General features: G+C 44.7%; 1 protein-coding gene, 1 long non-coding RNA gene and 1 other non-coding gene across 6 annotated transcripts; 1 reads left to right on the top strand and 2 right to left on the bottom strand.

Annotated features, from left to right (window-relative positions):
- Positions 1–2,317: 2,317 nt before the first annotated feature.
- EIF5 (eukaryotic translation initiation factor 5) lies at positions 2,318–9,951 on the bottom strand. 3 transcript variants are annotated; one of them, XM_069018349.1, is made up of 12 exons: positions 9,876–9,951; positions 9,512–9,705; positions 7,188–7,467; positions 6,853–6,934; positions 6,450–6,622; positions 5,996–6,107; positions 5,182–5,321; positions 4,517–4,675; positions 4,154–4,315; positions 3,734–3,898; positions 3,380–3,514; positions 2,318–2,715 (listed from the first exon to the last, which is right to left on the bottom strand). In XM_069018349.1, the coding sequence occupies exons 3-12, from the start codon at positions 7,257–7,259 to the stop codon at positions 2,623–2,625; spliced, it is 1,293 nt and encodes a 430-aa protein (XP_068874450.1). In that variant the 5' UTR covers positions 7,260–7,467; positions 9,512–9,705; positions 9,876–9,951; the 3' UTR covers positions 2,318–2,622. The 3 variants fall into 3 exon arrangements, with proteins under 3 accessions (XP_068874450.1, XP_068874451.1, XP_068874449.1); XM_069018350.1 differs by lacking the exon at positions 9,876–9,951 and adding an exon at positions 8,006–8,201 and having other exon boundaries at positions 9,512–9,864; XM_069018348.1 differs by lacking the exon at positions 9,876–9,951 and having other exon boundaries at positions 9,512–9,864.
- On the bottom strand, positions 5,522–5,645 carry LOC138112140 (small nucleolar RNA SNORA28). Its single transcript, XR_011151571.1, has one exon. It is a non-coding gene; the product is annotated as a small nucleolar RNA SNORA28 (small nucleolar RNA).
- A 10,136-nt stretch (positions 9,952–20,087) lies between the features above and the next one.
- Positions 20,088–24,352, top strand: LOC138111877 (uncharacterized). Of its 2 annotated transcripts, XR_011151487.1 has the most exons (4): positions 20,088–20,173; positions 22,989–23,114; positions 23,460–23,757; positions 24,026–24,352. It is a non-coding gene; the product is annotated as an uncharacterized lncRNA (long non-coding RNA). The 2 variants fall into 2 exon arrangements; XR_011151486.1 differs by having other exon boundaries at positions 23,460–24,352.
- Positions 24,353–24,559: the final 207 nt, after the last annotated feature.

Raw genomic sequence — 24,559 nt, 5'->3', positions numbered from 1 at the left:
GATTTCAAACCCTGGTTGAAGCTGCTGAGCCTCAAGCAAAGCTGGCAGTGGAGCACTGCCTTGTCATGCTGGATGAAGAGCAGCTACTGCCGAAGGCTGCCAAGCTGCAGCAAAGCTCCCAATTTAAGCTCCTGCAAGAAGATGAGGGTTTGTAAAGCCGAGGCTGATGGACCTGCCACAAGACTCTCCACCTGCCCACAGGCAGTGCTCACACTGAGGTTTTCTAGCAGGGAGACAGTGCAGCACCAAGTGAGGGAAATCACCCAATGCTGTTTCCTTCCCGGGTGCCAGAAGTCTACCTTTGAAGCTTGCTTGGAGCAGATTTTATCTGAACTCCGTTGCCTTTTGAAGGTGTACTTGTTATTTTTAATCACATAGCAGAGGCAATACATTCAAAGACTCATGAAACAATTTTAAGTCAGACTTCCTTCCCTAGAGAAACAGTCACACAACAAACACTAAATTTTTATGAGCTGGTGGAATCATCCGTTAATGATCTGAGACAGAAACAGCAACATGAATGTGAAAATAGGGGCAGAAGTATAACTCAGCACCAGGAATCTCATAGCAGCAGCCTCAGCACTTCTAGAAGCCTCCACCATGACTGAAATTAGGGCACCACTTTGTGATACACTCACTCTGATGCACCTGTGGGCTACTACAGACAAGAACACTTTCATTCCCTGCATGCTCCTACCCTGTTTACACCAACTCTACCATCCTACAGCTTTGGTATGACATCATCAGTTCACTGACCCTATGAAAAACATTTTTGGGTGGATTCATTTCCTAGTTTCCTTGCTGGAAGGAACCGGTGTGTCTTGCTAGTCTCTACATCCTAGAGCAAAAAACCAAAATCCCAGAGATTATCACCATTGGTGGCAGCTTTCAATTGCCACTGAGTCTGCCCTGAAATGGGACTGACCACCCCCAAATGGTACTTCACTGTGTCTCAACTGGGAGCAGCCAACACCACAAAAAACCTTCAGCCAGAAACCTTCTGGTCATGAGAGTAACAGGGTGTGCTCACAACAGCTACACAAGGGAGGCATGAGCCTGCACCAGGAGAACAGGTCTTCCTGCCAGGGCACACAGGGCTTAGTAATTCATCTTCCAGGTTCCCAAACATGCATGAAAATGGACACTTCGGAAACAAACCTGGTTTAAACCCAGTGGAGAACAGATTTTCTTTGGACAAAAGAAGCCAGGAATAAACCTGTCTCTAAATTAAAAATGTTAATTCTTGTATTTTTTACATTACTGCAATAAAAGTCCATGTAAGATAAAAGGGGACTTTCAAATGCTTCAGGGCTTTACCCCATCGTTCTAGCGCTGTTTGCCACACCTGCTAGTGCCAAGTGACGACTCACTGCCAGGGCCACATGCAACACAACACTGCAGAACAGCAGAACCTGCAGCCCAAGTCACCCCTGCTGTAATTATCCAAGCACAATCTTTGTCCAAATTCTGCCAGAATAACCTGACTAGAAAAAGCAGCTCACTGTGCAGTGCAGCCTTGATCTCTCAAAACTTCTCATACTGAATCTAACAAAAAACCCCAAACCCACTCTCTTGCCACTCAATTTTCCCAGCAGGCAGCTGTGAAGGGCAACAAAACCCCCACCCTTAGCTCCTCCCTGGCCAAAACCTGTCACACACCATGTCGTACCAGGTTCCTGATTTTGATGGCCCAGGTTTTTCATTCGGCATTTCTAAAAATAATCTGATTCCTCAACACTGGCATTTAGGACACTCACTTCCAGAGATAAGCAAGTGAACTTCGGGGACTTCTTGGGCTTGAGGTACCAGATCTCCTCCTCTGCCCCTCCCTCCCCCGATGAGGCTGGAGCTGGACACCACTTGGCCTGTGCCATGGTGACACTGCACAGCTGGACACACAGCAACAGCTGGGCTCCTCAGGAGCAGTACACACCAACTGCAGCAGTAGCAGCTCCTGCAGTTTTAATCCTGGATTTGGAGCTGTTGAAAACCATAGGAAAGGAAAAAAAACCCAAGCCAAAATGCAACTCATGTAGTGAACACCAGTGGAAGTTTGCTTAAAAAAATCCCAAGCCTGCAAAGATAAGAACACAGACAGCTGTCCTGTTTTAAGAAGCTGGCAGCTGCACACTGTTGCTTACCCAACACCTGCTTCTTGCCCAGGTTTCAAATCTCCACTGTTGGAACAGTCTCGAGGGTTAAGGTGGGGTTTTTGTTGTCTTATTCTGGAGATTGTCATTGTGTGACAAGCTTTGCAAATTTCACTGAGCTGTGTAAATACTTACTTGGAAAAGCAATAAGGGGGTTGAGGCATAAATGAAGATTGACCAAAACCAAATCCTTTATTTCCACAACTGTATAAATGTGCTCCAAGTATGTGTCCAACACAAGTTAGAAAAACAAAATAGAACATGCCAGTTGCAAACTAGATCAGTTCACCGACGTGCTGACTCCTTGGTATTAGGCTTAGTTACACAAGACCAGTCACAGTAAAAAGATACATTTTAGAGTACAAAGTAGCAGGACGTTAAGCCATTTCAGCTTGTGCACATACAAGTCACACTTCTGGCAGAAAACGCAGAGAAGTTTGCATTACTATGCTGGAAGCTATGTTGCATCACTTTAAATGGCATCAATATCAATATCATCATCTTTATTGTTTGCAGGCTTCACAGTTTCAACTTTAGGTACACTGGCAGTTGTGGAGTACACCACCTGTGGAGACAAGACATTCCTTTAACTACAGCACCTACTGCCACTAAGCACTGGAGTAATTCCAACACCCAACCACACAACCACCCTCCTGACCATGGCCATGCACCACTCATCATGCTGCTTTGTAAGGCAGAGCTGTGCACGTGCACCGGGGAGGAAGAAGCATCTCACATCCCAGAGCAGAATAATAGAATGCTGGGAAGAGAACAATCAATCCCCGTGTGAAAACACTCCCAGCCACAGCCAGCTGGAGTGTAACCAACAGAATTTACCTAGGCCTGAACTGTGAGGAAACTGGTTATTCTGCCATCAGCTTAACAAACACACCCTCACCAACTCATCTAGAACATGAGACTCGATGCTCAATACCTCCGGTCAACCTTACACTCCATGAGCTGCTAGTGTGCAAGAGACTGTCACTATGGAATGGTACAGTCCTGGGCTATCCAGGTGCACTTCAGTTATTACAGTGATGTCAGATAGACAACTGACAACAATTAGCAACAATGCTGACAAAACATTGTAAATGGAACGTTCCTCCTGTTCCCAGCATGCACAGTAATATCCCAAGTAATCCCTTTCAGAATGCACCAGGACAAGGTTACAAGACTTAAGCATGCAGGTGCAACCTTGGAGCTGCTGACAGTAAATGAACCTTTCCTACCTCTATGTTTTCATCTTCATCCTCTTCTTCATTACCGGAAGATTCTTCTTCAGCTTCCTTTAGCCATTTAATAAATGGTTCTGCTTTGACACGGATTTCTTTGGCAAGCTCCTTTGAAACGTATTTCTTTGAGGCCTGAAAGACAGAGACTTCATGTGAACACTGAAGGAGTTTACACCAGACTGTACCCAAACTGCTTAAATTGGAACTCTAACCTCACCCACTGCCTTCCATAGCCTGTTTTTGCAAAGGAGGCTTCTCACTGCACAAGCTACACCAGAATGGAGAAGCCAGATTCAACAGGCTACCTTCAGGTGTTTTAACTGCTACAGTACATTACATACTGCCCTTTACCTTTTCTGCCCAGCCAAGGATGACTTCTTCTTCCAGAAGATCTGCATCATACATTTCCTTCAAAATATGTGGTATTTTTGAAATAAGCTGAGACTGATGCATGGCTACCACACACTCAAAGCCATGGAGAAGGTACCTCTGAGCTTTCTTGTTGTTGTGGCAGAACTAGAATTGTGATAAAAGCAAAAGTGACTGAATGAGCTTTTTTACTTTCTCTCCAGACTGAACAGAGAGCAGAAGCAGCTCTATGATTGTGGAGTTTACAATAGTTCATACAATCTTTCCCAGCAGTTGCCCCCAGCTAAGGAGGGGTTTAAAAGTAAAACACTACAAAAACCCAAGAATTCTTGCCCATAGTACCAAGCAACTGCTACAAAACTCCAAACAGTTGTCACAATGAGTGCAGAAGAGATGGCTTACACGAAGGAAGTGACGTCTGTATTTTCTTATTTGTTCACGAATCTTTTCGTCAAAAAGGACTTCAGTGAGAACAAGTGGGCCCATAGCCTTTACATCCAGTCTCTCTGCTTCTGCTACAATGTCTTTGTCAGAAGTATCGATGACACCTTCTTCCTTCTTTTTCTAGAGGGAAACAGGTGCAGAGAGAAACATTTTAATGCCACTTGAGGTCTGCATTAATACTCTTTGCACTCTTCCCTTCCCACCACTGGTAGAACCAGTACTCTGCAGAAGCTTGAGCACGTTGCTTTTAGTTTCCTTACAAACATTTTGTACCACTACATCTGAGTAGTTATATCAAGCAAACAACCATAGAATAGTTACCTTTACAAAATCAAATAGTAAGTTGACTCTCTCCTCCACAGTTCTTTCCAGGTCTTCACTAAGTGTGAGGTTCTTTGCATGGTCACTGATTTCATCCATTCTACGCCTCTGGGCCTCTTCTGTTGTGTCCTCACCCCAGTCATCATCATCCTCCTCCTCCTAAAATACAAAAGTAAAACAAGAGATTCACACAGTATTACTGCCGGCTTACTATTAGGCGATGGTAGAAATTATACAGACATGACAGCACTTTTATAAAACTAAAGAAATGCTTATAGTACAATTTGCAAGTCAAAGACCATGGAGAAAGTGCAAACAGGAAAGAAGTAATGGAAGCTAGACCTGAGTCTATAGCCATCTGTAGAGCTACTTGAACTGCAGTTCTACCATTCTACCTAGTACACAAGAGACAATCCAGGTGCCTGAAAAGAAGTGATAAAGGACAGGCAGCTTTCACTTAGCAAGGAGCACAAACCCTAGTACTGATGAGCTGATAAAGCTGCTGTAGAGGAGAATCAGGGATCCTTCTATTCCAGCACTAAGTTCCAGATACAGTAAGACCTTTAGGCGCAATGTTGACTAGCAAGGAATGCCAGTGATTTCAAAGGTTTAAATCGGAGCAAGACACCATACACCCTTATCTCCCCACTTTCCCTTCTACTTACCACAACCTGTGGAGGAGTAATCTCCTCTGGTGGTGGGGGTGGAAGTGTCTCATTGCTGGACACAGAACCATTCTCTTTGTCCTTGCCTTTTCTGTTCTTCTTCTCCTTTTCTTTCTTTCCTGTACCAGTGTCACCACTTTCTGCAAGTGAATTTTAATGTTTTGTTCTATGAACTAGAGCAAACTAGAAAGTCCCTGCACCTCTGCCATATCCCCAAGTGGGTTTGGATGCTTTCATCAGCTGTAAGTTATGGGTAGTACCCATCCCAAAACACACTCAGGGAAGATGTACATCTGGTGGGGAAACCCCAGTTGCAGCCAAAATCTTGTCTGTCACCAAGATTGTCCAAGTCTATATAACAGGTGACCTCACAAAGCAGAGACCCCTGGAATAGGTTAGACTTTTCTATTCTAGCAAGCTCAAATTGCAGCAGGCAACTGGATGCTTACTACAGAGTGTTGCTTGCACAGATTACAGTTCGCATTTACTACAGTTTTTACAACCTACTCTCACACTTAACACTGATTTAAAGGAACAACTGCCATGAGCTACTGCTAACTACCTTCCTTCCTCCTAAGTTTAGTCCTGCACAGGGAAATCCAGCTTTTAACAAATAGCTCTACTTCGGAAGGACACAATATAATGAGGAAAGAGACTACCAGCACAGCTACTTCATCTTGATCCTTAAACATACTCTAGAGTATGCTAGTGCCTGCTTACATCAATTAGATGCGAGCCACTTATTTTTCTACTTCCATAACACCACTAATACAGAAGTTCTCTTTATCCCCAGAAGTAAAGAAAAGGCACTTACCAGGAGGGTTTTTGAGAATGAACGTGCAGAGTTTATGGTTTGTGTCAAGCATGCCTCGATAGCCACAGGCTTTGCAAGAGTTACCTATAGTTTGTTTCTTAGGATTGACATGCTGTAAGAGACAACAATCTCCAGTGAATTTAGATCTTACAGAACAATTATGCATTAAAACCTAATGTCTACATGATTATCTCCAAATTATTAAGGTAGAGGTTTAAATACTTTGTTATCACCCCCTGAAGACAAAGTTTAAAAGTAGCAATTTATCTCATAATTTAGGAACTATTAGAAATGTAAAACCTTCCCAAAGGGTGCAAGAACGTGTACTTGATTTTCTGCTCATAGATACTGCTATACCTGTTTTTAAGTCTGCTTTTAACTTTGCACTACTTCTACAAACATTTAATATAGTGTTTCCATAGTGACACTGTTGATGTGGACAGAGAGCACTCACCAGATCAGTTTCAGGATTCTCACACTCAGGACAGAGAACAAATTTTTTAATGAATCCATCCAACATGTCTTGCAGCTTATTCGCCTCATGAGATCCATTGACAATGTAACGGTCATTCTTAACATCAAACTGGGTCTGTGCTCCCAGCTCACAACCAAAAAATTTGGTAGGATCTGTAAAGAAAGCATTATAGTCACTGCCATGTTCATATCTTCACTATGATTCTTTAACAGCAAGTAAATAGGCTATTGCTTCTCTCTGTCCATTATTTCAACCCAAGATAATCATGTTTCTTTCTTACAAATCTTTGAAGACAGTATTAATGCTTTATTAGCTAATTAACACTACCACTTCAAACACAAAAGCATTAAAAAATGCTGTGTCATTCCACACTACTACTTACACGTTGGAGGCCGATTAAGCGCCTTTGCAACGTCAACCATGTTGACTATAACCGTCTTTATTCCATTTCCTTTGCCCTCCACCTAGAGAACAAATAATGGTTTAAGGTTAAATGCCTGCAACAGCCAAGCCCAGCGTGCATTTCCCATTAAACTACACCAAAATTCTGCTTTGAAGTGCATCTCCTTCCAGGACCTAATGTGCACTTATGTGGACACTGAAGGAGCAGACACCTTCCCTCCCCTGAGCGGCCAAGCATTATCATTGCCTCTTTGCCCTCCTGGGAGAACCAGTCATGGGAGAACACTCCCTGCTTACAGCTGCTTAGGAAGTTACCTTGGCAATCAGACGGGGCATTTTGTAGCGATAGAACTGATCTGAAACACTGCGGTTGACGTTGACAGACATTTTGCCTTATTAGTAGCTTTATCAATAAGATGAAGAGATCTTTGATTGCAGTTTTTTGGTATCTTCTGTCTGGAGAAGACGGGATGACATAAACGACTGCAAGAGTTCTCGGTCTCTGACATGAAAAAATTTTCGCCACTGAGGCTGTAAGGTTCTTGCTTGTATGCTATGTTTCCCCAATACAGGTACCAGTGGCTGCGCAACAGCTCTGCAAGTGTTAACAAACAAAAAAAATTTAAGTTTAGCTTGATGTACGTCAATCTACTTTTGCTACAAAGCTATTTAAGGGATTGTATCTAGGGTGAGAAAAAGGGAAAAGTACATTTGTTATGCTACAGCTTTCTTCAACCTATGGAACTGAAAACAACAGCCTTGGATTGTACTGCTAAGGAACTTTTCTTTAACTACACCACAAAGCTTTCCACCCTCTCTAACTACCCTAAAACCACTAAACAGCTTAGGACTACTTTTTTATACAATTAACTCCTGAAGGAGTTCTGGGATCACTAAGGAAGAGCACACTCTGATTTATTATGCAGACCAGTGACTTGCCCCATAAGGGTCATGTGGTATGGTTTCAGACTGAAGGGCACAGGAAATCAGGAGGAAGATTTGGAAATCCATTTTAAATTCCGTATCATAGCATGAACCTATCACATAAACTGAAGTCTGCCAAAATGTTGAGAAATATAAGTAAGATGAAGCAGCAGCAATCTGTAGCCCAACATAGTTTGTACATGGCTTACCAGTTTTTGGATCGGAGTGGAAAAGAGTTGAAAATTACGTAATTCTCCCTCTCACTTATGGATTCTCATAGCAGCTTCTGTTGAGTTCTGACTTAACAATAAGCCTGATAAAGTCTGACAGAAGTTGCTTCACTGTAGAAAGCCTAGCAATGCAGAGGTACAGAGCAGTGCAGCAGCTTTTCCAGTTGATTTTTTTCTTGGGGGAAGGGAGGAAGGGGAGGAAGGGGAAGGAGGATGAATCCTATTATTAACGTTGCCTTGAGCAGTATTTACATATTTAAATTAACACGTGCCTCTATAATCAGATCTAAGAGTATTTAAGCCACAACCGGTTGACTACACAAGCAACCCTAACTACAGAGCATGGCTATCCTGACACGTCATCATGTTGTTATCGTTAATGACAGAAGCGTTGGCACATTAAAAAAGCCTTCTTTGTATTTATGTGTGAGAGCGTGCCGCCTATGGTGCAACACGATCTGAACCCCTCTGGTCAGGTTTACAACTTCTTTACACAATAAGCAGATAGACTGGTACGTGCCTTGTGTTCTACATTATTAGCCCTGATGCAATTTTACCCTTCCTCAGCAAAAAGTACACTACGGACTCCGTTTAAAACACACGGTTTCCTTCCCCAGGATGTCTAAAAAGAACCACCACGTAACCTGACCACGCGTTTGCAGAAGTGCTGAGGAAGCAGCTCTCTCGGTGACCGAGTTCCCAGAAGAAGCGTGCCGGTTTTCCCTCCTTCCAGAGTACAGCATTTGTCTGCTGCAGGCTGAAGCTCCCTCTCCTGGTCCCTACGACACCTCATGCCAAGCACCACCCCCCTATATGCCGCGCACGGAGGAGAGAGCGGGAAGGCAGACCGACTCCCTGCCGCACAGCGCCGCGTCCCCGCCCCTCTCGCGGTGAGTCATAAATGCAGCAATTAAGCACTGAGTCAGCGCTGGGAGCCGTGGGGGAGTCACCCCCGGCCGCGCATGCGCCGCGCCGCGGGACGGGGGCGCTCCACCGCCCCCCCACGCCCCGGGCCGCCCCCCGCGTGTCCCCCGGGGCCGCCCCTCGGGAGAGGGGCCGAGCGCCCCCCCCGCGGCCGGTGGGAACTGCGCCACCGCCCCCCCCCCCCCGCCACAGCGCGGGAGGCGCGGCCCCGCCGCCGCCATCTTGTCTCGTCGCATGGCGGCGGCGAAATGAATATAAATAAATAATTAAAAAAAAAAAAAAAGCCCCCCCCCCCCACCAAACAATTACCCTGCAGCTGAAGATCTACGGCTTTTAGATTTAAATTTTGTTGTGGGTTTTTTTGTTGTTTGTTTTCCACCGCCCCCCCCACAGTGCTTCTCTTTCCTCTCCCGTCAAAGTCCCGGACGCTTCGTTACACAAAACCTTTGCCAATATCCACCGTTCACCGGCAGCCTCAGGCCCCAGCCCAGCCTCAACCGCCCGTTCCTCCCACTCTCACCCCGCTGCCCCCACCCACCGTAGCCCACTACTAACACTCACCGTTTTCGTCCAATAAAGACATAAACCCAACGCTGCTCGCCCCGGGCTGCGACGAAGCCGATTGTGAGAGGAGAATAGGGCCGAGGGGGCGCTTATATCCAGACGGGAGAGGGAGGCGGAGGCGGACGCCGCAGCCTCCGGGTCCCGGCGTCCTGGAGCGGGCGGTATCACCAGGGAGAGCGGTGCCGGGCAATCTGCGGGCAAGACACAATCAGGAGCATCGTTAGCGGCGGCACCTGTGAGGGAGAGGGAGGAGGAGGAGGGGGGAGAAGAGGGAAGGGGGGAGGGAGAGGCGGCGAGCAGCGCGCAGCTGAGGCAGGAGGGGGCGGCGGACGGGACCCGGCAATGGCTGCCCCGAACTCACCTCTAGAATGTTCTCGCTCCGACTGAACAACGCCAGAGCTGGGATCAATCAGCCAGCGGCGCGCCCCGCCCCCCGCTATCGCTATTGGCTCGCTGTTCGGCTCGCAGCGAAGCTATTGGCTAAGGCCCCGCCGCTCCCCCCACCCATTGGTGAAGACCGCTATCAATCAAGGCTTTGCCTCCCTCCCCCCCGTGCCCTCCCCTCGCCAGTGCCCCAAAGGACATCGCGTCTACAGCGACCGAGTCTCGCGAGAGAGCGCGGGGCGGGGGGGTCGGGGCTGCGCGGGCCGGGCCGGGCCGGTGCGGCGGGGCCGAGGGGCCGGCTGGGGTTGAGGGCGCTCCGGGCCTCCCCGGCCCCTCCGGCCCCTCCGTCCTGCCCGGAGTGCCGGGACACTGCCCCGGGGGGCGAGCTGCTCCCTGGAGGGCAGTGACCCAACGCTTGACATCTTAGCAACTATGTTACAAGTTATATTACAAGTGATTTGAAGCAATTAAATTGCTGAATAAGTTGTGTTTTTCCTGCATAGCCGGCTTTTGGGGTGTGGGGAAGAGCCTGTTACTTAACCCCGGTGTCATAAAGGCTCAGCGTTGGGTGGCTCTGGGCTGCCTTACAAAGGATGACACAATTGTCATATGCATGTACTCTGTTCTTAGTGGAAAATGTTGCCAGGCCTTTGTAGCTGAATTGAGGCCCTGAATGAAACACGTTTGGATTTATTTTCACGTCAAAAGCAGAAAACATGCGTCCTTTCTTCCCTGTTATGTATTCTTTCCCATCTTCTTCCACCTTCACTCTTCCAATATCACAGGAATTCCATGTTTTGGGTATTTTAGAGTGTCAATAATGTTCAAGTGGGAAAGAATTTTTTTTCTGACTGTGAGTTGAGTGGATAACCACCTGCCTTACCCCTATAAACACTCCCCAGCAGAACAATGCTCCTCAGTTCCTATCACTGTCTTACTCAGTAACGTAAAGCTTCTTGATGGCTCTGTGGGAGTATAGAGGAAAAGAGAGGGAGCGACAATAAAACTAGTAGTGACATTAAATAGTGTTATGTACTCTAAATCTCTTCCTGCCTGAAGGTAGTTTTGATGCCTAGTTTTCCTGGCTGACTTTGATATCACATTGATGTGGTCAAAGGAGATACCCCTCCTGTTGAACCTTGAAGTACATACTGAACATTTTTGGTCTGATATGCAGAAGAACTGCACTCAGGAAGCTGGCTGATAAACAAGGCTTTCTTAGAAGTCACAAAAGCAGGGCTACTGCCACTTCCAGTGGCACACAACAACAGTAAAAAATCTTGTTTCCTCAGCTGGAGCAACCAGAGATAAATGTGCACATCTTGGTGTTTTCTATCAAAACCCTCATTGTGGCAGCTGCCCTTGCTACGTCTCCTTTCAGCACATGGAATAGCTGGTCTTTCTAGCCAGGACACTGCCCTGTAAAGCATCATGGAATGGTTTGGCTTGGAAGGGACCTTAAAGATAATCTAGTTCTAACCCCTCACCATGGACAGGGACACCTTCCACCAGACCAGCAACATCCAACCTGGCCTTGGACACTTCTGGTGATGGAGAGTCCATCATGTAAGTTTGTCTTGGGCTTCACAATCAGCATTTGAAAAACGTAAAAATTCCTCAGGATATGTTAATTGTCTCCTTGATAAATGCACAGCAACACTTTCTGAAACAAGAGAGAGTGTTAGGGCAAAATAAGGAAGCATCTCCAAAGTTTGTGAGGCTTGGCAGTTACCATGACGGAAAAAAAGTCATAAAAAAGTGGAAGGCAAGAAAAGCACCTCAGGAAATCCTTTGCTGTAAAAATATGTGGCACATAAAACTTGCTAAATGCCTCCTGTCTGTGGCTTTAGCTCTGTGTTACAACACCTAGGGGGTTAATAAATTACGAGCAGGATACTGTTGCCAACACCACTTAGTGAGCTGCTTGGAAAGAGACCCTGGATTTGGTACTATTTGATTTAATGAAAAACTCTGAACCCTTGCGATTACCATCATAAAGAAAGATACTTTTTTATGTATAGTACATAAATTGACAAAAGTTAAAGAGGTCCCTTTTAAGATGGTGATTCTTCTGCAAAGAGCAGGTCTCATCCAGGTGAAGTCACATGATGTTCTCCTGGATTATGCAAACAAGACTAAAACTGGGGATTATTGACTTCATGGTGCCTCATTGTTGATTTTTTCCTCAGCAGAAAATTCATTAATATTGAATGTTGCATCCCAAATATTTTTACTGAATCTTAATATTTACAGTTTGTTCATTTTAATATTTCATGGTGTGGACAAGACAGAAAAATATTTTCTCTCCTCCCACTTTAAAATATCACGATTTCATGAATCCTGAAGTTCATAGTTCACATTGCTTGTGTGACTTTCAAAATCCAGACTGCTTGTGTACTTTGTATTTTATTGACAGAAACTATGTATACTCTTGTAGGTATGACATTTTAAATTACATTAGTAAGTCAGGTTTTGCAAATGGTTTAATCTCTAAGAATAGGAAGTTTTCCACAGTTGAATTTAGGGTGCATTTCCTTATCACAGAAATGCTTTATTATTACTGAGTTCAGCCTTGAACAATCCAAGTTTGTTCTATGTTGCTTTAGCCAGTTTTTATTAGAAATAACCAAGAGTCAATGACTGTGACAATACAGCATAATCAAAACTCTACTGAAATTCTTAACATATTTAAAATCTTCACAAAGTGGTAATCTGAACAGTTATGATGTGTCCTCTTTATCTCTGATTGGCAACTTTGTGTCCTGTCTGTGGTTTATTCAGCAAGTTTGTCCACTATCAGTGGTGTGGCTGGCTGTAAACATAACAGTAATGCAATGCCCTCTTGGTAGCCCTGGCCTTGAAGAATGTTTTGTCTCTGCTGCGTGTGTTATCTCCCAGTGGCTGGGTCAGAGCTCTTATTTCATCCAGTGCAGGCAGGAACATTAGCACCTGAGTAAGGGATTCCTCCTCATGCCATCTTCACAGCTTTGGCTGTAATTTCAGGAGATAGAAGGAGGGCCAAGCTTATCTATAGTTACGTGGAATAGAAATAGCCTTTCTTCTTCCTATCTTGGCAATGTGTAGAGAAAGCTTAATTATTTACATTCTAGGTTGGAATAGGTAATCTTTAGGGAAGGGTGGGTCCAAAATCCATCGGGGTTGACACTAGACATTGATCAGTCACAAGGGCAGAGGTTAATTCTGGTTTTACTGTTCAGGAGCTTCACAGTAATTTCTGTCCGGCACCTCACTGGTCATCTTGGGGAAGTTCACTTTGTGAAATGCTTTCCTTTCCATGCTCTGTAGCACCATCATTCCTGCTAGCTATTGTTAGTAGCTCAGGAATTAGTAAACAGAGAAAAACATGAGAGCAAGTGTGTGGCGTTAGACACACATGTAGCCATTATTTATGGTTGTTATTTTTGTTGCTTCTATTACTATGCAGAAATGCAAAAATCTCCCAGGTGGTGTTTGGGTCTGAGTGTCCTGAAAGGCCTCAGTGTGAGCTGACAGCATGAGGTAAACTCTGCCCCAAATCTGGTCTTGTCACCAGTGAGGTTCCCTGTACCCTCCTTCTTTCTCTTCTGGTGTATGTCTGCCTATGTAAGGGAGTTACCTCAGCAAGGAGAAGCAAACAGCTTCTCTGCAGAACATAAACCAGTATTTGATAGCAGTGAAGTCCCTGCCTTGGAGACCTGTCTTTTCTCTGTGTGTCTCAGCAGTAGGTGGAAGAGCTGGTGATAGGAATCAGGGAATCCAGGTTTTCTCAGTTTGTCCAGGTAGCAGCTTTGGCTACGGGCCGAACTGGCAACCACTACCATTATCCAGCAGTTGCATGCCTGTGGTTGGCAAATCTGCCTGCTACATTTATATGGTTGCTGAAAGAAGTGGATATGGAAGATAAGGAGTCCCTGGGAATACAGCTTCCAGCTGAGAACATGCTGTCAAAGCTACCTGCCTGTTCATTATGCCCATTAGTAACCACTGCATTTACATTTCCCTGCTTCTTGTCAGTCAAGCTTCAGACATCAAAATCTGCTCTTGCTTTAAATCTCTCTTTCAGTATCATTTTAGCAATTTGCACTTCCGTTTCATTAAAGGAATTGCTTGCATCCTCTGCAGCTGTCATGTGCTTTGCCAACACCTCCACAGACTAATCCTCCTTCACCCTGTTTCTTTGGCTTCTTGTGGTCTGGCAACCAGTGCTGTGATTATCAGTATAGATTTCCCAGCAGATGTTAATTCTAAGTAGTAAAAAAGAGTAATGAGTACTTAGAGCTACCTATTGGTTTTCTACTTTTCCGAAGGGAAAGGTGTAGTAGCCCCTGGTATTGACAGCCTGTCTCCAAACCCCCTCCCAGTCTGGGGAGACCCTGGAGATCTTAAGTGCTCTCAAAGCCCTTCTCCTGTGAGCCAAAATGTGTCTGCTGAGCTTGTTTCTAGGGGTCTGCACTGCCAGGTGCAGCAAGTTTTGCTCATCTGTTCAGCCATTTGAGCATGGAGGAGTTTCTTTTCTTTATGACATGATGAGGGCATTGCTGGGAGAGCTGAGGTTTGGAGGCAGTACTGAGACCCACGTAAGGATTAAGTTTGTGCTTCTGCTGGCAGATCTAGGAAGAGGATAAGTTATCCCTGATGCTTGTGCTGAAAGGAAAGGAAAAGCCAGTTTTGAAGGCAAAGGAAAATTTTCATGTTATCCAAAACAAAACCTTTGAAGGCACTGCTTGGCTGATAGGGCAGTGCTGTGCATTTGGAGACAGACAGACACATCACAGAAAATACTTTTTTCTCTGAAGTCTGATTTTAAATCCCTAAAGAGTTGCCTCTCTTGCAACGTTGAAGGTATTTTGCAGGGAACTACAGGTCTTAGAGGATAATGTTGAATTTGTACATCATGGTTGAGAATTTGCTGCTTGTTTGGTATGTTTGGCCAGCAGCTTGAGTACAGCTGGTGCCAGCTTTTTAATAAAAACACAAGGACTACCTTTTGTAATGAAGCAAGTAATACATGACTGCCATGCAGTGCCAAAGGCTTTGAACGCTCTGGTGGTTTGCAGCTCAAATATTTATATTACTAAAGTAAATTATTTCCCAAACTACAAAACAAAGCAGGGGGAATGCTACTTAAATAGGAAAATAGAGGCAGAAACTTTGTCCTATGGTTTGCATATACCAAGCGTTATGTATGCTCAGGGTATTACACAGACTAGTAGCAATATTAAAATAGCCAATAACACACATGGTTTCCAAGAGTGGTGTAATAAATTAAGTCTGGTTTTGACCTGTGGGGATTCTTTGACACCTAATAAAAGCCGACTTGAAGCACTAATAATGTCTCGCTCTACCTGTGAATGTCACTGTGTTTGGAATTATGCAGGGGGTTCAGGAACAGGTAAATGGTGCTGAAGACACAGGCAAGTGCATACTCACACACAAACACACACACCACCATTGCATAAGTCTTTCTTGTTTGTTTAAGAAATGAGGCTAAAAAAATCCTTGAATATGCATCCGGGTCAAACATGGTGCTGACTATGAAGTGAAGTCTGGCATGATTTTACTGACTTGATGTAGACTTTTTTCTTTTGAGAATAATCCAGGAGACACTGAAGGCAAAACTTTCTTACAAGGACTTTACTTGAGTTGTTTCCAAAATCAGTTTTTCAAAAGTCTTAAGACACACAGTCGGGCCAGTGAAGGTTCAAAGGCATAACGTAGGGTGAATTTTCCCTTGAAGCTCAAGGGTGTTATTTGAAGAATGAAAATCTTATCCACATTGATTGTTTTTGAGTTTTTTACCTGGGATAGTCTTAGGAGACAAGCTTTCCTGAAACAGGCCTTTTCATAGAGTTGAAGGGATCTAAAATAAATACTAATGATAACACAATTTGTGGCTACCACACTCATCTGGGAAACTGTGGCACCAACAACTGCATTACATTATGTGGTAGCTGTGAACATTTTGACACTGTAGTTCTTTCAGAACTTGATTTTAGGATTCCAAAATGATTGTGTGCATGTGAGATCACATGTATAAAGCATTATTCAGCACTTAGTCTAATTTATACTTATTTCACCAGTGTCCCTAAGATCCCTTAAGGCTTATTTGCACAACTTATTTCATGCACAGTAGCATTTTTACTTCAGTGCCTGACGTGGACATGAGGCATCTGAATAAGCTGCAACTTGGGGCTGTACGATTCTCCACAGATTTTGTATCTGCTATGTCTTCTTTGCAATAAAGGACACAAAGCAGGACTTCTTAAAGTTCCTCACAACCACTCCAACCTTTAAAAGATGAGATGATCAAAAAATACTCTGGCTGTTTTCAGTGCTGTTTTGCTGCATCTCAACGACAGTTAGTTTTTAATCATTCTCATGAATGATTTACTGTTCCCTTTCTATCATGTTACATTTTCATTATTGCCTCCAGCAGACAAAAAGCTTTCAAAGGGTTCTTTAGGGTTTAATGTATTGTTTGTCCTAGATATTTGGCATGACTTATTCAGAAATGTGTAATAAATACACAGCTCTTCTCCTTTCTGATTGCTTGCACATCCAAAACATATCCCTGTACTCGCCCTTGTGAAGCAAATTAACTCTATCCCAGCTGAAACCAGCACAGGCATTTGACAGATTAATGGATGACCAGGTGATGGATGAATAGTGTCTTCTAGATGAAGTTAGGAAGGGGGTGTGTGCGTGCAGGTGGGATCTTGAAGGTTGTGTGTAAATACATGTGAGCACATTCAAGTCCATGGAGATGCAGCATTTTATACCTGTGGATAATATGCTGGTTTAACTCAGAGGCTTTACTTCTGAGATATCTTTCCTGGCACTAGCTTTGTGTACTTATCCCTGATTGTGGACATATAGATATAATACTTCTGTCTTCAAAGACATATAAATGGTTATTTTTTGTTAGTAGATATCCAGTTCTTTTGATTGGTTGCACCTAATGTGGCTAAAGAAAGCCTTTAGTTTCCCTGCTTGCTTTTTTTTTTTTCTGGTGCACTGAGACACAGAGTGCTGCGACAAAGGGTTTTGATACTTTAGTCTATATGCTCTGAGGGTAAGTCTCTGTGTGGGTCTGTGTGCTCTGAAGGATGTTTATAGTAGACGTTTGATAAAACTTCTTTTCATTTTATAGATTATGAATTGTGAATCTCAATGCCAGAGACTTACAGTAAACAGCTGAGTCATAAAGATGAAGCCTGAAATTTCTCCTCTCACAGATGTGAGGGAGTCCCACTGAGTTCCTCTGCAGAGAGTCCTGAGCTACTGAGTTCTACACCCTGAGAAACATTTGAGTGGGCAGGAGCATGAACAGCTTGTCCCCTGCACCTTGTCCAGCGCTGTGCTAACTCTGGTGCACAGAAGGCATATGCTGGGATGTGTGCAGGCAGATCGCTCACAGCTCACTCACATCCTGGAGCAGCAGGGAAACAGGCAAAGTACTGGTGGGCTGCCAAGTCCCAGCCTGCTGGCTAGGCTGCTTGAGAGTCAGCACAAACCTGCTATAGAGCGAGCCACTCAGGGCTTCTCTTACCCTAGCAAAGGTCTTAAAAGCAGCTCTGTAGCTTACTTTGGGTTGTAGCAGATTTGCCTGATTTTTGCCTGTTTACCTATCATGCTTCAGATCTGCAAATAGTGTTGTGTTTCTCATACTGATTCTAACCTATCTCAACATATCTCCTTAGGAATCTTTGGAAGACATGATCAGTGTTGGGGAGGTCTGTCTCCCTACATCTGTGGACTCTGCACAGGGCTATTGCACAAAAGGCTGTACAATGTATTCTTCCAAAGACCTGCTGATGAGAACACATGAATCAAAGGAGAGTTAGTGGTCATGGGTTTCCCACAGTGGTCTCTTTCATAGAGTGATAACTAATGACTGCTTCTCAACAAATAAATAAAAATATCAGACAAAACAAAGTCAGTCTTAAGCCTGTACTCAGGACCAGCTAGGCTTTAGCCATTTACTCTGACCACTCTTGAAAGCTTGGCATGCATTGCTTGCATGGGAGAGCTGTGCCAGAGCTGTGAAAAGCCATATATGTCTTAAGTCTTGTTCTGTGTCTTTTATGTTGTCCATTTCCCACTGGCACTGACTGCATTTAAAGCTTTTTAGAGGGCCTGTCATTGTGCTGTCCATGCAGTTAAGGCATGGACAGACAGTATTCTGTTCTTAAATCCTGCTTTGAAAATCTCTTCATAATATGTCCCTGAAAGAAACTTCTGGTTTGTTTATTTTGATTTGTCCTTTGGCTGTGGCTGGATGCCCAGTCATGGGCCAGAATCAAACTGGCTGAGTACCAACACAGGGCAATTTGCAGCTCCTTGTAAGCGATTTCAGTTCATTTTGGCCGTGCCTCTGCAGCATTTCCCAGAGCCAGTCATCTGTGCTTCAGCTGATTGGGGTGCAAGCTGAACTCTGACTTGCCTGGCTGAGCCTGCCAACAAAAGCATTAGCTAAGCAGAAACAGTGTGTAGCTTGGGGCAGAGGTGAGCATGCATTAAGTATCCACATCTTGATACTGAAAGGGTGCAGCTACAATCTAAACAGGGTAAAGGGGACTGGGCAGACAGACAGCTGCCTGAGGTGACCCAGGACTGCACGCCATGCTGCTCGCTGAGAAAGGCCTCTTTGTCTCCCTGCATTCTGCCTGCCTGTTTTGAGGGAGATGCAAAACAAATGCAAGAAACCAAACTATATGGCCTTGATGACATTTTTCTGTTTCTTGGCATTGGTTTGTTGTGCTTAGAAAGGCCTTGAATGTGTTGGACCATAGTGTGTATCTCATCTCCAGCCAAATCAGAGATATTTGTGCAGCTGGCTTGAAGTTCCCCTTTCCCTTATATGCAGGCTAGGGGATGGAGAGAGTTTCTGAATGCTGGGGCACCTTTCCATCACAAGAATTCACAGCTGAATCACAGCTGAGAGACAGGATATAGATACTCAAGTTCTTCGTCTGTGTTGAGGAAGAAGTGGAGAGGAGACGTTTAACCATCACCTACCCCTTTATCACCAGCTGTTGTCTGCCAGTATTTGTATTGCTTCTCTGTTCCCATTTAGATTACAGCTTGACCAGTGTGACCTGGATTTTCAGACCTTATTTTGAACACAGCTAGTGCAAGTCTTGCTTTGGTTGAAGCCCTGCTCTGTCCATGAGTATCTCTCAAAGAGACAGGAGAGTGTTTCTTATCAGTTTTAGAGGGATAGTCTTACCAGAGTTCTTGTACTTCACCTGGATATGTGCAGTTCCTTTTTGTTGTGACAAGGCTTTGCCACTTTGATAAATTACTCCTGCCATAGGCCATAGATAACGTGATAAAATAGACTTCAGTTGGAGTTACAACTGGTTTTCTTTTCAGACTGTCTTTCATATCTATTTCTGCACTGGCAAAATGGTCAGACTATGGACCTTGAAGTTGTAAGACTGAACGTGAGAGATACCAGTTCTGTGCTTCCCTGAGATTTGACAGCATTCAGGAATTTGGATGATAACTTGACTTCCATAACCACAAAATTCCTGTTTGGCAAAATAGTTTTCTTGAATGGCATGCCCCAGTTCTGTATTCAGCTCGGCACTGTTTGGCGGGGCTGTTTTGCGGGAAGAGATAGCTTCCTCCTCCTGCAGTTCATTCAGATCCAGCCAGGAGACATGTTGGGCATTGGCCTGAGGTAGCACAGTCCTATAGCAGGCCTGGCTGCTCTTAGTGAGAGGCAATTCTAGCAGTGTAAGTGCTTATTTCTTTTAGTTGCCCCCTACTGTGGTGCCCAGTAGTGACAACCTCTGAGCCCCTTGGCGTGACAGTAGCTTTGGTCACTTTTGGGAATTTGGAACTATTTGCCTTTTCATGAGAGGGCTGAGACAAGCCCCACGTCTGAGCTCCAACCCTGTGTCTTACTTGAATCTTTCCCATTTCCCATTAACTGTGGAGCTTTAAAAGTTAAACAGCAAGCCTCTTCAGACTCTCTTCTTTCTTTGTTACTCTCATGTTCGTTCTCATTTCAGCTCCCTAAGGGGAAAACCAAATGTCATTTGCAGTTCACCGCTGAGTATTACATTTATTGCCCCTGTCTTGCTCTCTTTCAGAGCATGAACCCAACAAGCCAACTTCTTATCAGTTTGACAGGCTGTGACTGTTGTCCTGGTGACTGGTGTAGTTGCACTATCAGCATGTACAGAAGGCAGAGAAAGAGATGCCTCAATGTGTGGGTGTAGCTGTGCATGCACATGACATGCCAGGAAGTCACTGGGATACGTGCAGGTAAGATCCAAGTCTTGGGCTATGTATGTGAAAGATGAAGCAAAAACAAAACGGAGAAGCATGCAAAGTTAATAGCTATAAGAGAAGAAATGGGGCTGTGTGTAGGAGTTGCAAATGCTCTGCTCTTCTCAGCATCTGATCTATGTACCCATAATTTAGTGCATTTGTATTTGAGAGATACTTGCCCGCCAGCCTGCTGTCTTTTTCTACCCACTCCATTTCTCCCATTTCTTACATAGGTTTATGGACATGAGAAAGAATAATGTTAGTAACACTTACGAGTCACGTTTTCCGTCCAGACACAGCATATTTAACCCATTCATACACATGTCCTTGACAGCATCGACTCCAGTTCACTAATTACTCACATGAATCAACCAGACTGATTTTTGCAGTGCCCTGTCACAGATTATCTCCTAGGTGCTAACAGAAAGCCCTGCTTTGAGCAGCATATGATCCAAATGGATGCCAAGGAACAACAGATGGAAAGAGATGGGTAAGGGAGCACAAAGAAATAGTGAGACATCATTACTCAGCACATAGGCAACAGTGTCAGCACACCAGCTGCCTAGTGCTTGGGACAGCTTTTGCGGGCTATGTGGTGTGTTCTTGTTTTGGTATTGGCTGCTTCATGTAATTATCGTCAGCTTTCAGCCATTGAAGAAAATGTGGCATGGGTAACCTAGATAAAACAGATCCTGGCTTGTACAGGCTATATGTTATTTAGGGGATAAGAACTTGTTCAGGTCTTCTACAGGTGAAAGGATTGTAAGAAACCTGCCAGTTTCTGTCCTGAGTGGGGACAGCTTTAACCTGCTGAGGTGAAAGTGGGGCACAGGCCAGGGGCTCGTGTTCTATGTGTGGTGCCATGGTGCTGTAGCTGTGGTTGCTATGGGGAGGGAGTGTCTGGTTAATCCCCAACCCAGCTAATCTTCCATGGCTAATTGAGAATTGAATACGTTCGGTTTACTGTAAAATCTGGGCTTTCTGGACACTCATTACTAAGTATGACTCCACAGTCACCAATGAGTTCTGCACTAGATGCAAAATCATGGGCAGACGTCTGCTGCCTGTCTTGTTTTGCTTGTATATCTATGTGCCCAGCATTACCCTTGCCTGGGTTTGCTTATCTGTGACCTACAGAGGCCTTGCAACAGATAGGATGCTCTGCTAGCCCTGCCAAATCTCTGCTCACATCTGTGTATTCCAAACAGCCTGTGTGGGGGGGCGTTTCAGTGGGACACATTGCAGGCAGGAGCTGATGCAGCAGATCTGTCTCCTCTAAGGCAATGCTTCAGGGCAGGCTGTGTTTCAAGGGTGGTCAGTAGGGAGAAGGGATAGGCCTGTGAACAACATTAGTTGGACCCTGTGCCAGGAATCCTGGTGGGATATGCCACATCTTCTGGCTGAAGGATCAGAGCTCTGATGACTAACGAGGAGAGGTTTAAATATGTTGTGGGATGGAGCTTCTGTCATGTAAAATTCATGGTGCTGGCAGGCCATTTTTAAATAAAACATTGCCCTCTCTGAAAAAGACACAAAGTCTTCATTTCATGCTTGCAAAAAAAATAAAAAAAGAAAGAAAAAAGGGATATTTAAAGAATGAGTCTGATGTGATTTTGAACTTGGTCTCCCAGCAGCTTTGTACTGGAATGACACATAACATTCCCATGAGGAGAGGTAACAGTGAGGGGAACATCACTTTGGTGAGAGGAGGAGAAGACTGGTGCTTTCGATTTAGCAAGAATAGAGGAGTGGCATTTCTCACCTCTGCACCACCTTCAGCTTCTGGGGTGGCTCTGTGACCTTGAGAGACACCATGCATGGTGCTGGTGGGCTACAGAGCAGGCTTGCACCAGCTCTCCTGTTACAGCACAGCTGATAACCCAGCTCCTGTTACACCTTTCCTTCTGCTTTTTGTTGGCCTGTGCCTATTGTCCTGCACTCATTAGTACTTCTTCTGTTACCAAGATCAGACTCTTTTCCTTCAGCTGCTCATAACTTCCATGGGTGTTGTGAATACTGAAATTTCTAAGGGACTTGTGAAAGTCCTGTGTACCTTGAGCAAGTAAGGCGTGATTATGTAGCCCTTCCTTTGTAACATGAATTCTTCCTCTTAAGGGAAGCCAGATAAATGAGGAAGAAGCTATTGTTTGTCATTGTTACAAAAGGATCTTGAGCTAAACGGGACTCTGGCACCAACTACTGACTGTGTAATTTCTGAAATGGCTGCAAATCTGTTTTTGCCATTAAAGAGTGCAGTGAATAATTGCTGCTTTCAGTTCTTTTTCAAGGGAGTATTAGCCTGCTGGTTTAAACGATAAGATAGAGAATGCATGTATAATTATATAAACATGTACTGATTAAGTATATGGGAATTAATTGATCCCCCCGAAAATATGGTTACAGAAAATTCAGTGCAACATCACATGCGAGGTGTTGCAGGTTATAGACAGCAGAAGCGATCTGTGTGTGAGTATTATATGAGGGATGGAAAAAAATGGAAAATTTGGGGTATAAGAAGCTGTCCTCATAATGTTTGTCCCAAACCAGTGGTTTCCCCAGGAGCAATATTAGAAACATGTGGCACATCAATGTTAGATGAATGTAGTGAAGCATGGCTAACCCTCCAGCCAGCTTGTATCAACCAGGCCATTCCAGCTTTCAGAATATGTCCCATGTTCTTAAAACACCTCTGAGCATTCCTGAATATCATTCTTGCTCTCTGCCTCAGACACAGAGTTGAGTGCCAACGCTATGCCATGTGTAAGGGGCCTGCCCTTTCCCTGTTCATTTGTGCTGCTTCTCTTTGCAGGATAACCTGCTGTTGCCTGTCCTGCATGGAAGATGTAGTTTGTGTAACTCCATCTGCAGTGTGTACCTGATGCTCTGTGGCAGCATGGTCTTGCTGGAGGAAGAAATGTTATTTGGAATTTGGAAGGTGAGTTGTATCTGCTCCAGTTGTCTTTGTCTCCGCCTGTGTTGTTTCTTTTGAAGTTCTTGTTCCTTTTTGCAGGTACCTAGATGGTACCAGCAGTTACCTGAGGGAGGCAGGATGCTTGGGATGGGAGTTTCAGGGCTTGAGATCAATAGAAAAGGACAGATGAAAGCAACTTTAATGAATTTTAGTCTGCTATGTGTGGTGGATTGCCAAAGAGGCACTTGAGACCCCAAAAGGCCCCTAATTCTGGGGCAGCAGGTCTTGGGCAGAGGCAGAGGCAGAAAAGGTGTCAGCAAACACCAGATTCTCCCAGCCAGCTCAACCTCTTCCCTTTCTCTGTGGCAGGAGAAGATTGTCCCCATGCTTTCATCCTCTCAGCAGCAAATTCCGATGTTCCTTGCTCAGCTTTGGAACCAAGAACCAGAGTTGTTTCCCAGCTGTGCAGAAGCTCTGGGCTGATGGTAATGTTCTGGGGAGGTGGGCAAGGAGGATTCTATGTGGAACTTCCCTCTTGCTGAGGTGACTCACCCTAGCAAGCAACTCTTGCCCGTTCCATTGTGTGATCTGCCCATCACAACCGTGACTCATGAGCCATGCAGCTGACCCTGTGCTGTCCCAGATCATATACATCTGTTTTTTGCATGTGAGTGGAGACGGGTGACGGGTTCCTGGGGCCTGGAGACGGGTTCCTGACATTCTTTGTTGTGGTTAATTTCTGGAAATTTAGGCTGTGGTTCATCTGCTCTGACATACACACATTAGTGCCTGAGCTACGCATTCTGAATTCCTTCTGCTGCTGATGAAGAGAAAGAGGCAGTGCTGGTGTGCTGCTTGACTGGCCTATTTTAGGTATCTGTATTCACTTGAGAGGAAGGACAGTGCCTGTTCCCGTGTCTTTTTTCTGCTTATAGAAGAAGTACACTTCTTCACACTGGCCATGGCCTGCAGTTCGTGGAAAGACTCACCTCCTCAGAACCTGGATAGTCTGAAGACTTAAGCACTGGGCAAAAACTCTGGATTCCCCAGATAGGCCAGGTGAAAGCCAGGCAAGTAGAGATCTGGACACAGAAGGTGCTGGCTATAGGGGCCCTCTCCCCTGGCTTGTTTGTCTGATGGATGTCTGTCAGGGTTGTGACCACTAACCTGCTGAATGAAAAGCTGGCGCAGGATTTTGTTTCCTTGATTTGTTTTGTTTGTGCCAAGGAGGTAAGAAGAGCTCTCAGAAAATAAACTCGAATCTCTGGACAAGTCTTCTGTTCACTGAACTGGGTTCTCCTGCTGACTTTTGTCTGATTGCTGAGGTCTTGGGTATACCCTTTCAGGAGTTGTGAAGATATGCGTTTTCTTTTATCCTTCCAGCTCTGCCTGATTCCCCATCTCCCATGACCCCCGGCATCTTTTCTGCTCCATATCCTCATCCCTTTTTACCTGTGTCACTGTCTTGC

Source organism: Aphelocoma coerulescens, chromosome 5, assembly GCF_041296385.1.
Source record: "Aphelocoma coerulescens isolate FSJ_1873_10779 chromosome 5, UR_Acoe_1.0, whole genome shotgun sequence".
Classification (NCBI taxonomy): Eukaryota; Metazoa; Chordata; class Aves; order Passeriformes; family Corvidae; genus Aphelocoma; species Aphelocoma coerulescens.
Note: the sequence above shows the minus strand (reverse complement) of the source record. Positions and strands in the feature narration are given on the sequence as shown.